The following is a 13,821-nucleotide window of genomic DNA, read 5'->3' as shown; positions in this document are numbered from 1 at the left end:
CCCGTGTACTCGACCCCGTCCCCAGTGGAAAACACCCCCCAGAATAATGAGTGCAAAATGGTGGATCTGAGGGGGGCCAAAGTGGCTTCCTTCACGGTGGAGGGCTGCGAGCTGATCTGCCTGCCCCAGGCTTTCGACCTCTTCCTGAAGCACTTGGTGGGGGGCTTGCACACGGTCTACACCAAGCTGAAGCGGCTGGAGATCACGCCGGTGGTGTGCAATGTGGAGCAGGTTCGCATCCTGAGGGGACTGGGCGCCATCCAGCCCGGAGTGAACCGCTGCAAACTCATCTCCAGAAAGGACTTCGAGACCCTCTACAATGACTGCACCAACGCCAGGTAAAGAGCCGGGGGGACGGTGGGGGTGGGGAGGGAGTCTCCGCCGCCTGTGGTCCCTTCCCAACCGGTCCCCTCGCCCTTCCCTCGCTCTCTGCCTGGCGCCGTTCTCTCCGCGCGCCCCGGGCGAGCGCGGCCCTCTACTCCCTTTCCTTGGGGCTCGCTGGCCGCTGCCGACCTCTCTGAGAAGTTGGCACCTCACCCTGCCCAGATCGCGCTCTTCCGGCCGGGTCCGCCCCTGCTCGCCCGGACGCGGGGGCTCGACAGATGTGGCTGGCGGGAACCCCAAGTCTCGGGGCGGACTGGGCGGGTAGGAGGCGGATGGTGCCGTTCCAGGGGCCACAGCGCCCTTCCTGGGCTGCGCGGGCGTCTGGGGAACCCTTTCAGCGCTGCTGCCAGTGTTTGCACTCTCCCTCGGACCCGGGTTCCACCGCGAGGCGCCGGGCACGAGCCCGGCTGCTCGGAGACGCGGGGCTAGATCCTGGGGTCGGAGGGAGGTCGTAACCCTGCCCCGGGGGGTTCGTGGAGCAGGACGGCGCGCTAGGGGTGAGCGCCCCGCGAGGTAGCCTAGGAAGTGGGTCACTTGGAGGTCGGGAGGGGGACGGTCCCAGAGGCCGAGAGGCCAGAGTAATCCCGGGGGACTCACACTGAGTTCAGCCCTGAAGACCCGAGGGCAAGCCTGCGGAGGGGAGGGGAGGGATCTGTGTGTGCACGCATCTGTGCGTGTGTCCGCGCGCGCGCGCGCGAGCGTGTGTGTGCAAAGAAGATAAAGGAGTACGTTTGCCCGGGGCAGTCGCGAGGGGACCGTCAATGTTCCTGCCGTTGGGGGAGGTGACCGGGTGTTTGGGACTCTTGGAGGCTGAACTGGAGACATGGGGAGGGAAGACAGCTGTTTGCTGTCTCGCTCTCTCTCTCTCCAAACTGTTCTTTCCTTTCTTTCTTTTTTTTAAGGTTAGTAGCTCACTCAATGAGCAGGTGCAGGTTTTGCACTGGGATGCTCTGTGGACCTGAATACCGGTGCCGTGGCTCCCCCAGTCCCGCAAAGCGGGCGAACCCTGGAGGCCACGGGACCCTGAGCCCGGCCGGACCAGTTTTATGCTAATGAACGCTCACTGGGGGAGGATCTACCGAGAGGGGGCGGGAGTGGGGTAACTTGTCAGTTTCGGGGTAGAAGTGATCCTTTCCACCCACTCTCATTGTACTGTCTTGGCCCCACCGTTGGCTGCGGAGGGAGAAGTTCGGGGAAGCCGTGTAAAAGCAAGCAGGGAAAGTTGGAGTCTCGAAGTGAGCGCGTGGGAACTGCGCGCAAAATTTGTGCGGAAACTTCGGTACCCTCCAAATAAGTTTAAAGATTGGGAGGAGGAACGGAGTTTTACTTCTTTTTATGTGTGCCCCTAGTATAGCTAAGGAAACTGAGGCGGGAAGGAGAGAGGCGCAGGACTAGACCAGAAGGAAACCGAGGTAGAAAAGCCTCTAGCTATTTCTTCCTTGGAGGAAGACTTCTGGCTTGTGCCCTGGGAACACTATAAGACGAGAAAGGCTCCAACTCCAATCCAGTAAATGTCCTACCCTGACCCAGCCAGAAACTCTTTTCCGTGTTTACTTCATTCTTTGTATGGGGGGCATGGGTGTTTATCTGGATTTTGAACCTTCGTTTTTACTCTTTTTCGGTGAATGCTGAACACGCGCGTGTGTATGCGCGCGTGCCCAAGAATATGGACAGGTGGCAGTAAAGATTGAGGGTGAATCTTCATCACTAAACGTCATTTACAGAGATAATTAGAGACCTTGGGTGTACAGAATATAAAATATTTGCCGAAAATCTGCTGTTAAAGCTGTTTAAATCAGGGCAGAAAATTGTTACGGAGTTGTTATAAAGAATGCTGGTTGAAATCTGAAGCCAGTTCAGATAAGATTGTGATAAAATACCTATCCAGTAAATTGGTGAAGCGCTCTTTTTCTTTTTAGTAACCAAACCACTCTGCTCTTGAATCTTCTTTGTGTGTTTTTCACAGCACACACTGTACTAGATAATTAATGGCTATTTCAGATAACACACAAAAAATTGCTTGAGAAAACTGTTTCAAAGATTATGAAATTATAATCAATTTAAAACAGGTAGTGTTAAACTTCTTACAATTATTTCCTTGATGCTTTTGTTTTTTCTAAAATTTCTGCTTAGGTTTTGGAATTGAAGTCTTCACCATATGGTTGGAGAATATTCTTAAAGTTACTAGGAAAGAATTTTAAAATATTTTTTCCCTGAGGTTAACAAAGGCTCTGGAGTTAAAACTTTCAGAACCAAGAAAAGTTAAATTCAGTAAAACTGTTTATCCTTTCAAAAATATCTTATCAGTACTCTAAAGTTTTACTACTTTACAATGAAATGTGTTATTCCAGAACTCCATTTGAGGTTAAATGTAGTTAAGTTTGTTGATTTACTGTTAGATTTTGATCTTTTTATCAACTAGAGGACTTTCGCAAGCCTAAATAACATGTAAATACTGAAAAAGGTGTGTAGTTGCAGATATATACCTAGGTTTCCCTAATTCTGCCATTGACTAAGAAGATAGAAAACTTGTCACTGAACTCTCACCAAAATACACTGTTTACATTGTGATGCCTTACTTTTTAGTGATAGTTACAAGTGTTATTGCCTTCTTCTTTACATTGGAAGCAATAGCTAAAATATTTTTCACCTTGAATTTCCCAAACTAAAATCATCCTGTTCATTCAAGTCCAGTTTGTTTCCTTACTATTAAAACCCTTTTTCATTCATCTATATATATTGATTTCTTTCATTCTTGTTTCTTTCTCCTCTGGCTATTTAAGAGACTATCTAAAGGAATAATTTATGCAGAAGAACGGTGCAAGAAGGCAAACTATGTGAAATAATACACACATAGTGTGCAAGAAATATCACATCTTGACACTCTCAACTTTTTATAGAATATATATCTAACTATGTCTTTTAATAGTATCTAGATACCAGGAAATCTGAGGAACCAAAGTGATGTTAAAGAAGGGTTCATAAACTTACTCAAAGTGGCTCAGTAAGTTAGTAAAAAAAAAAAAAAACTCGGAGTGCATTTAATTTGCTTGGGGCTATTGCATTAGTGTGCCATCTATGAACACTAGAATAAATGTTGAAGCCATCTGTCATTACCACAAGGAGATGAAACAGAGACTGTCACCTCCTTGATAGTAAAGCTAAATAAAATAGGGGTTTCAAAACATGAAAGAAAATATAAGGAAATATATTTAAAAGTTGTCAAAGGACAAAATCTGACCTTGATCAGCTTCCTCCAGTTATTATTTTTAAACTAAACATTAGTTGCATGAACATGGGTGTTGCAACAGAGGTCACTTAATTAACTGGTAACCATTAAACAGCAACAACAAAAGAAAAGTAATTATGGAGATGGTCAAGTCTCTGTTTATCTGAGTCAGTCGCTTGTTTGGAGATTTGGGTTAGGATTCGATTTTCTGTGAATTCAGGTAATGAAAAGTGACTTGGTTCTGTTTTGTTATCGAAAATGAATTTTTCTTTAAATATTGCCAGAAGATGATTTTGTCTCAGAATCTTCCAAACCAGCTTGTGATTTGGGTCCTACATAGACCTAGATTTGTGGAGTTTTTAACTTGAAAAGATTCCAGTTAGTTTTATCAGACATTTATTCATAGACAGTATTCTTTTGTCTTAAAAGTCAATACCATCTATGGACAGCAAATTGAGAGAATTTACATGTCTTTTTTTGTTCAGTAGTAATATATGAATGCAAGTTTAGTATAAGAAGGATAAACTATTTTCTAATTCTTGGCTTGCTTCTTTTTGTCAGAAGTTTTTTTTTAACAGAAAATGGCAATATTTATTTAACATTTCCTTCATTGCATGCTGTTCAGTGGCATGGAGTTATGCCTTTATGCCTCTGTGTAGAAAGTTTCAACACAATACAGACTCACTTCTCACAGATAATTATGATACTTGGCACAGAGAAATTAAAAAAATTACTTCAAATGAAAAGAGACTATGCTTTTAAAGTTTTTTGTATTACAGTTGATTAATGGCTCCTATAAAGTCTAATGTTTCGTTTTATAACATTTCAAAAAACATATGGCATAATTAGAAGAATAAGACCTAAAATGTGAAAGTTTGTTTGGTCTTTTCACTTATTTCTGAACGCTTTTTAAATATTAGTCAATTCCAGTTTAATGGCTAATACATAAATAAAATCTAAGACTATTCTAACCTTGGGTTTACCTTATTTAATCAAATTATGTTGCAAAATACAAATTCTTGAGTTATTTAGATAATATCTTTCAAACCTGCTTTTTTTTCTCTTGGAGTTAGTCTCCAATAATATTATATTCATTATTGTAACAAAGTGCACATAGTTATAAAGATCATGCTTGTTTACTTTCTGAGTTCCACAGTTAATACCGGGAGACACTTAATTTGATTTGTATATAGTATTTTATTTTGTGAAGCTTCAAGTATTATGTAAAATAAATTGCAAAATAGGCTGATTTTCAGAGTTTTTGTGCATAAAATTTTTGCATTTACATGTAAGACAGAATTTTTAAACTTCATTTTGTTAGTCTAAATCTGCTGTTATTTTTTTTTAAATTTTGCTTAATCTACCACATATCACGGAAATTGCGTATAAATTATTGAGACCAATATTAGCCACTCTCTTTTTGCCTCACTACCTCCCTCAGCCTCCTGAGATGTGACACCCAATATTGATTAAAGTCTTGGCTGGATTTGAGCATAAATAACTCTTCTCGTTGGTGATTTACCATGTGTGATTCACTAGCATACGAAAACATAATACGCTTTATTGTTTCTCATTTGCTGTTTTGTTTTTGGAATGTAAGTAGCATTTGTAAATTAGCTTAATGTGCAACCAAGTAGTTGTTATTTTAAGAACAGTTTGTGCGTTGACTGTCAATTAGTACTATTTTATCTTTCCAAGTTATTTTACTAAATTGTTTCACACAGTTGCCTCTGTTAATCACATAAAATAATCATTTAAATTGCATTGTGTTAGCAACATAGAACACATGTATTACAAAATACAATAAGATATGAAACTCTCACAGGTTGCAAAATGTCTCTCTTTGAATCTTTATCTGAGGAATTTAGTTTGAAATATGCCTTCTGAATAGGTACAGGTGAGTCTTTTAGATTTCACTAAACATTTTGATTTTAAGGTCTTCATTACTTGGTTCTTTAAAAAGTTCAACTTTGCCTGAATTTAATCTTTCCAGGATTTCGTTTTCAGATTGCTCACCAGGGGGAGAAATCACACGACGTTATATACCTTTAAAATAAATAAAAATTGTGACAAACTTGATATTAACTGTTTGGATGCTTTACTATGTATTTAATATTCAGTTCTGTCATTTTATGTTTGAATTATTATGAGAATCGAATGACCTTAGCATGTGCCATTCTTTTAACTACTGAGTTACTGCACTGTGATTGGTCAGGCGTGTGTGTGTGTTTGTCTCTGTGACTGTTGCAGCTAAAAATTCTAAGAATACATTAAAAATACATTTGTATTTATATTTTCAGACTTAGCGACTACATTAAGGAGTCTCTTTTCCATTATATTTGTTATATTCAATAATTTACTTCTTAATGAAGAGAACCTGAATTTTTAAAAAACCTACCAAATGGGGCTTAGGTAAGTGGAATATCAAAGGCCCTGATCTACATAAATCTCATATATCTCTGCATACCAGAGCCTCTGTGAGTCCACATTGTCCTCAAATTCCTTTACTTGCCTTCTCCTCAATTGGTCAGAAGTATTTCCAATCAAAAATAATTTTTTGCTACATTAGCTGTCCTTTAAATAACTTAATTGGTGACATTTCCTTTTTAGAATATGTCACAGAATAGAAATGACTCAATTAGAATAGTGAAGTTAGGTTACCGAATTATTTTTTTGGAAAACCAGAATACCAGGATAGTATATTTATAGTTGGTCTAGTAATTAGTTATTATTTTAAGTCTAATAATTAATTATTATTGGATTAAATGATGGATCATTTTATTTTGATGCACTTACTTACTTTCAGAAGGTTTCTGAGAATTTTTTGAGTGTGTCTATTATAGATACCTGTCTAACTTGAATGTACATATTTATTTTAATTATTAAGTACATATAACCATAAATAGAGAATAATGCTAATCACAATCTGATCCAAAATCAGAAACCTCAAGCCAGGTGCATTTTAAATTTCTTGTGTGTTCTTATTTGGACTTATTTTATAAGATAAGAGGATTCTAAGTTACTCATTAGGAAAAATTTGCATGTAGGTTTTTCTAAATAGAATATCCAAATGCTCAATGACTAAATTTTGTTAAAGGTGTGGCCTTATTGCTTTCTGATTCATATTAGTTTGGAGTTGATCCAGGATATCAAGCTGGGATTCTTTTACACATTTAAACATACGTGACTTGAGTGAAAGTTGTCAAAGATGTCTTACTAAACTGGAAAATTCACTATGTATTTAATTTGTCTTATATTTTTTTGCTTAAAAATATATTCAAGTGTCTAAAACTCTGCAGCATGGCAACACACTGAATAGCCAGTTGCCTTAAAAAAAAGTTTCAGAGAGTAATGATTAAAAAAAAAAAGGCTGTTTAACTAAAGCATCTAAAACATGTCTAAGATGAACACAGTACCTAGAGTATATTGCATGTTTCTTGCAGGAAATAGAAATTATTGACTATAATTTGAGAATAATCATAATTTAACTATAAGTAGATTTATGCAGTGGATTTTGAGGGTAGTGTATATGTTTGACAAAAAATTGGATATGCTTTTCAAGCATGATTTTCTCAAAGCAAATAGTGAAATGGACAGCAACTTAGATTGGTTACTTTTGGTTAGTAACATTGAAGAATTGAGAAATGTTTTCCTGTCCTTAGAATAAATTAACGGAGAGTTAAATGACATATTTAAAAGTCACAGTGTAACTTATCTTTGAATTTATATATGGTATCAAAACTTTCTGAATAATTAGATTACCTCTCCAGTCACAACAGAAAAAAGAAAGACTTTTCTTCAAGGACAAGGAAAATGTATCAGGAAAGAAAGAGTACTAGTTGACAGAGAATTATTTTATATTATAGAAACACATAGAAGCATTTCTAGTAAAATCTTACTAATTCAGTTTAAAAAATATGGTCATTTTTAAAGTAAAGGTAATTAAAAATCTCGAGAATATTTAATTAAGAAATATTTCGTTACTTTCACGCATCAAGCAGAGGAGTGTTTTGTTAAAATCTTAAGCTGATTGTTTTCTGAAATTGTATTAATAGCAACAGTACGTGAGCTATTTTATTCATAGCTTTATTTCTTAAAAACATTTTGCTTAGGTTTAAACAAATTACTGAAGGTGTAACTAGTCTTTGAACCCATCACAGCTCTGCTAAAATACTGATGTATTCTACAGTATTAATTTTTATTTTATATTTAAAATATTTGATTTTTTTAGCTTAACTTTTTGGAAATGATATTTATGTCTTAAGTGAGGCAGTTTGTAGTTTAATAGTGCCTCTGGATTTTCAATGAATAACTTGGAGCATTTTTAATTGTAGTCTCACCAATCACACATTTTATACTAGGATGGATGTTCTTGTGTGTGCAACAAGTGTAAAATTTTTATCAGTATTTTAGGAATCTTTGTGATGGATGTTTTTGTTTGTATAAGACCCATTTGTGGTCTATGTGCTTATGCTTAAGTAATTATAATATCTTTATTAGAAAAGCTTTTACGTATATGTATAAGTGTATGTACATACACACACATGCACATAAAAGGCATATAGAGCGTAGAGACAGAGGACAAACAAATTATAAAAACAGCTTAAGTTTGCTTTCTATAATGACACATGAAAGGCCAATTTGACTTTAGTGAATGACCACAGAAAACTGTATTTAAAATTAATTTAGGGTGAAAGATGCAGTTTATATTTAAATGTTTTAAAATATGATTATAAATACAACATTATATGGTGATTAAGATAGTGATTAAACACTTATCTTGATTTTCCTAGACTTATATTTTATGATAACTAAGATATACTTTTAATTCTCTATGAAAAATATTTATACTTGATAATTTTTTTGTATGAAATTGACATGAAACTATTAGGTAGTAGAATCTGTACATTACTGAAGAACATTTAAAGTGCTTGATGTCATCACACTACATCTTTTATTGGTTTATTTCATTGCTGCTTGCACTTTAGAGCAAGCATACCCTTTAAAATCCGTGGATAAATGATAGGAAAACAATTTCATAATCTAGGAAAAAAAGATTGCTCTTCTAAAAGCTTTGCCATCAATGAGATGAGTTAGGAATGAGGTCAATGGGTTAATCTGCAGGTCTACATAAGGAGATGTGTATTACCACTTCTTGCAGTGGACTGTAATTGTCTTTGAAAACACCTGGTAGAGGTCCAGTAAAATTGAAATCCATTACTTTCTCAATCATTCCATGGCATTTGTCAAGTCATTACATCATTGAGAAAAGTGCAGGCATGCATGCATTTTTTTTGCAAAGTAGAAAGGAGCTTATATTAATAAAATAGTGACTGCTTAAAAGACTACTTCATCTAAAGCTTGAAGAATATAAAAAATAAAAATAAAAACACTTGGACATAGTAACTGTAAAATGACATCTGGTAACAAGTTTATCTTTGTATTTACTTATCTAAGTAAAAATATTTCCCATTCCTTTTTGCAGCATCTTATATGCATATCTTTTTATAAGTTAGTAAAAATGGTTTCAAAATAGTTTATGACTTGTGACCTCTGACACCTTTATTCATACCTTCTAAGAATGCTCTGACAAATGTATATTATAATCAAAGATGAATAATGTCTTCTTTTGACAGATTTTTTTTTTTTGTCTTCACACTATTGACAGTACATGCAGATTTGAACTTGTAGCTAGGAACAGTGCTTCCATGCTTCAAATTGCCAAAAGACCCCCAGGGATAGAAACTTGACCTGCTTTTATGAAACCATAGAATTACATTTATACAAGTTACCCCATGGGAAAGGAATGAACTGATCCCAATTCAAACCTTAATATTGGAGCCTTCTGGGTCAAATTTGATTTTTCTTTTTGTTAACACCTGTTTAGCTCCCAAATTTCGTAACTATATATTCTTAAGAAATTTACAAAATACTATTCATGAAGGACATTTCACAGTTAAGACAAAGTACCATCAAAATTTTGCAGCTATTCAAGTTTTCACATGTGACTAAGATGCTACTTCTTAAAGTAAAATATCTAACTTTTGAATATGCATCCTAGAGTAAAACGGTTACCTTGTATTTTTTATTAATTTCTTGTCACAGAAAAGTCAGTCCTAGTAGGTGAAAAAACTTTTTTCCCAGGGAGTTATCCCTGTGATTACATTTCAGAATACAGATTTTTATATGAACATATTTTTATTTTCTTAGACTCAAATTTTAAAAGGTTAAAGTTCTTATTTTATTTTTAGTTGAATCACTTGAAAATGTTTCCAGAAGGCTACTTTTGCCACTAGCAGTAACAAATGAAGGAGATCATTGACAAATTGCATAAATAAAAGCCAGTTTTGTTTTAGTTATGTGGACTGGGCCTAAGTTGGAAAAGTGATGTTAATCATTTGCTTAATTTCTAGAATATCAAAATGCCATATCACATATATGCAAATGGATGACTAATATAAAATGTAGGATTATAATATCTTTTTGCTTATAACTAGCAACATTAAATGACCACAGTTAGATTTAGAACCTACTTCATCATATGCAATGACTTGCTCTCAATCTTGTATATGTAGAAACATTTTATAAATGGTAAAGCAACACATGTACATATATACCCTCCAGTCACATATACCAAATGACCATTATAATGGTTAAATAATTCCATGATTGATGTTGAAATTGAGGTTAGTAAGTTACTTCTAAAATAAAAATTAGAAATTATTTCAAAGACTTCAGTTTTTTTTTCACTTAGCATTAATAAAGTCATTTGGATAATTAGTTACTTTATTAACAAGGACCAAACATAAAAATTCCTAATAAGAATGATTATAACAATCAATTCTTGGAGTTTGGAGGAAAAACACAGAGATTTCCAGTGGAAGGTATACCTTCCACTTACTATCATAAGTTGTGATCATCAAGGAGAAGATATTTAGGATTTTACACATGTGTTGCTTATTATTTTTTATTGGCTGTCATGTGGTACAAAATTAAGTTTCACTGTCAGCTAACATTTTTCTCCCTTGCCTTCACACATCGTTTGAATGAAGCTGAAAATTAAGTCCATCGTTTGGATGTTTCCTAAGATCACTCTGATGTCATATTTCTAAAGGCAACAAATATTTCTTTTCATTTCAAAGTTTGACCCAACTAGTTTCATGGGGATTTGACATGGCTGTTGCTCTGCGCATTCGCTGACTGTAAAAGGAAGGAAAGGAGGTAGATCATGTGACTTGACCACATCTTACAAAGAACCTAGTTTAGGAAAGGCAACCTATTCTGACTTTTGTACTGGTGATAAAGTGTAGTTTCTTTCTTTGTCTTTCAGTGGCACTTTGCAGCCCTATTTCCAATAATGACTGATAGGGCACCAAGTGAACTGCAAAAAAGAAAAAGAAACAGATTGAAAGATCTTGCTACATAATGCATGAAAGGAGAGGTGGAACTTTTATATTTTAGGTAATTCTCTTTTAAGTAGAGTGATCCTTGATATTTCATAGAATTTTACATCATACCTAATACAAGAAGTCTTTGGACTTTCATTCTCTTAAATACCTTTATCACCTGAATTGTCCTCATAATAAATCCTCTTTTTGTTTGGTAGGCACTCTAGTGAAATTTTTTATGAAATGTAAATTTGTATTTACCTGGAAATATCTGTCCAAGCTGGGTGTTCAAGCTGTTGATATTTAAATTGGATTCCTCCAATTCAACAGTATGAAAACAGAATTGATTTTTGTTTATTTTCTCCTACGTTTAGGAAATGAAATTTAAATGGTATTTATTTGATCTGAGGTATACTTATTTTGTTCTTTCTTTTGGGGAGTGGGTTAAATAAGGGCCCATGACAGGGACGCTGTTTGTTTTTCACAAAAGTTGTTTGTGATTTCAGGTACTCTTGGGAAATCTCTTGATCAGATTCACATCTGTTCCTGTCAAAGTGGGTGCTAAGATACCGGTCACCCAGCAACCATGTCCAAGAGGGAATTGGGCCGATAATAACTTCAAAAAGGAGTGACAGATGCTAGATTAGGATGAAAGACAAAACGCATGAAAAATGAGCTTGTTAGAATCAAAAATTTGTTCAAGCACCTTTATGCAAATTAAATGAATATTGAATATTTGCATGCATTTCTACTTTTTCATTTGATTGAGAAGAGAAGAATAGTACATTTAAACTCACAAATGTGACTTCTTTCTTTTGTACTAATCAACATACAAAGCTGAATCTCTTAAAAAAAAATCAGATTAGCCATCTGGGTTCTTATATCTCTATTAAGTGTATTAAAATATTTTTCTTATAGCAATGGTACTCTTTGGAATAAATTTGTTTACCTAATTTTTTTCATAATAAACAGTCTCGTGTGAAGATTATTTTAGATAAACATAAATCCATTGCTTGAGAAAGCATTTCAAAGGTAACTTTATCCTATTGTCCTTGAAATTGGTTAATGTGCATTAATAAAAGATCACTCAAGATAAGTTCACACCAAAAGCACAGGCTTTTCATTGACTGGTTAAATCACAATGCATTAAAGTAAAGCATGGTAGTATTCCTGAAATGAAAAGTAGACAGATCTCTTCAAAATTTAAGCTACTTTTTGATATATTACTAGTTTTTCTATTGAATTGTTCACATACTAATCAGAATTTGGAAGCATCTGATAAAATGTAGTGATTGAGAGAGCTTTCCGAGTCTTGGTTTAGCAATGTCTAATGTGGTCACGTAGAGAAATTGATTTTCTTCAGAAATTAATTAATTTTTCATATCGCCCTAAGCTGCAGTTAAAAAGAGTGCATACTTGTCTGTTTTTTCCAGAAATATTGCCTAATCATATTAATACCATTGCCCCAAGGATGAAAAGATAATTGTACAAATGCATTTGGAAATATGTATCACTGAGTATTTATGATTAAATTATGCAAATGACCTAGCTCTCATCCTTTCCAGACCCAGATTGTCTAATTAGGATTGATATGCTGAATAGATGTTCCAGAATTTGAATACAAGCATGTCCAAGGAGCAGAAAATTGGAAATGACAAGGCTGAAATCCAAAGAAAAGTGTCTTTCGTTTCTATACTTTGTTAATGTGCTGTTAGCAGTTGAGGGTCTTTTCCCTCCCTTTGGCTATTTTGTGACTCATGCCCATATTAGATGCAAGTATGAGAAATGAACTAAACTTTAGCAAATAGCATTTCATTTCTATTTGGTGCTTATTTAAAGATAATAAACCCCTGGTCATTCACAGAGACCATCATTATTAAGTTGCTTCAAACAGTGTAAACATAACCTTAACTGAGTGACTTTTGGAAAAAAACTTCCTTTATGTTTGTATCAAATCTTTAATTCAAAACTGGCTCTCCAAACTTCATGGCATACCAATGCAGTATTTTCTTAGGATGTGCTTTCTTGAATATACAGTTTATTCATTTAATTCATTTACTTAAATACCTATCTCCTTATATTTGGAGAAAACTGAAAGTTCCAATAACAGCTCTGATTAGGGGGGGAAAGCAGCACTTTAAATGTAACAATGTTTGAATTTGAAGTCCTCAGCAGGCTTTCTCCCTCATTGATTACACTCATTCATCTTAGATGGAGGGGTGGTAGTGAGGAGGTAGGAAGGGACTGAACTGTCAGGACTCCAGCCTTTGTTAAGCAGCGGGTAGTCACTGCCTCTGAACTCGCCTGGCTCCTGCTTTCCATCTGCAGGATGATGGATTGCTATGTTTAATACATTTCAGCTTTTGTCTGTCATAGTGTGGACAGACAGTACTATCAGTGATTTCAACAGTGATTAGGGAACTGTTTCAAACCCCTCCTATTGGCCAGACAGCTTCCAGGAACGTCTGATGAAACATACTCATTGGTACTCTCACCATGTAAGTGTGTAGTTTGACTAGGCAGAGATTGTACATTCACTGTTTAACCCAATGCAGAAGCCCACTGAGAATTTTACTAGACCATACATTCACTTTAGAACAAAGTTACACAAGACAAAATTGTAAGAACATCTAGGGTCTCAAACTAAAATATTTATCCCAAGTAGTTCCAAATTAAGATAAATTTGTAGTCTTTAAATATTAGCAGTGTATGTTTATGGTAGAACTGTATTCTGTAGACTGATGTCAGTTGTTGCTGTGCTCATCAATATTGAGCTTAGCTATATTCAGAGGATAGAATTCGAAGACTATGTTAAAGCAG

General features: G+C 35.7%; 1 protein-coding gene across 1 annotated transcript in view; it reads left to right on the top strand.

The window, feature by feature from the left end:
• The window catches only part of DACH1 (dachshund family transcription factor 1), a 463,451-nt gene that overhangs the window by 1,548 nt on the left and 448,082 nt on the right, over positions 1 to 13,821 (top strand). Inside the window, exon 2 of the mRNA XM_040267265.1 lies at positions 1 to 338. Coding sequence (XP_040123199.1) covers positions 1 to 338 — 338 coding nt within the window. The remainder of the gene's footprint in view (positions 339 to 13,821) is intronic.

This window comes from Oryx dammah, unplaced genomic scaffold (assembly GCF_014754425.2).
Source record: "Oryx dammah isolate SB20612 unplaced genomic scaffold, SCBI_Odam_1.1 HiC_scaffold_24, whole genome shotgun sequence".
NCBI lineage: Eukaryota > Metazoa > Chordata > Mammalia > Artiodactyla > Bovidae > Oryx > Oryx dammah.
This window is presented reverse-complemented; position numbering and strand designations above follow the sequence as displayed.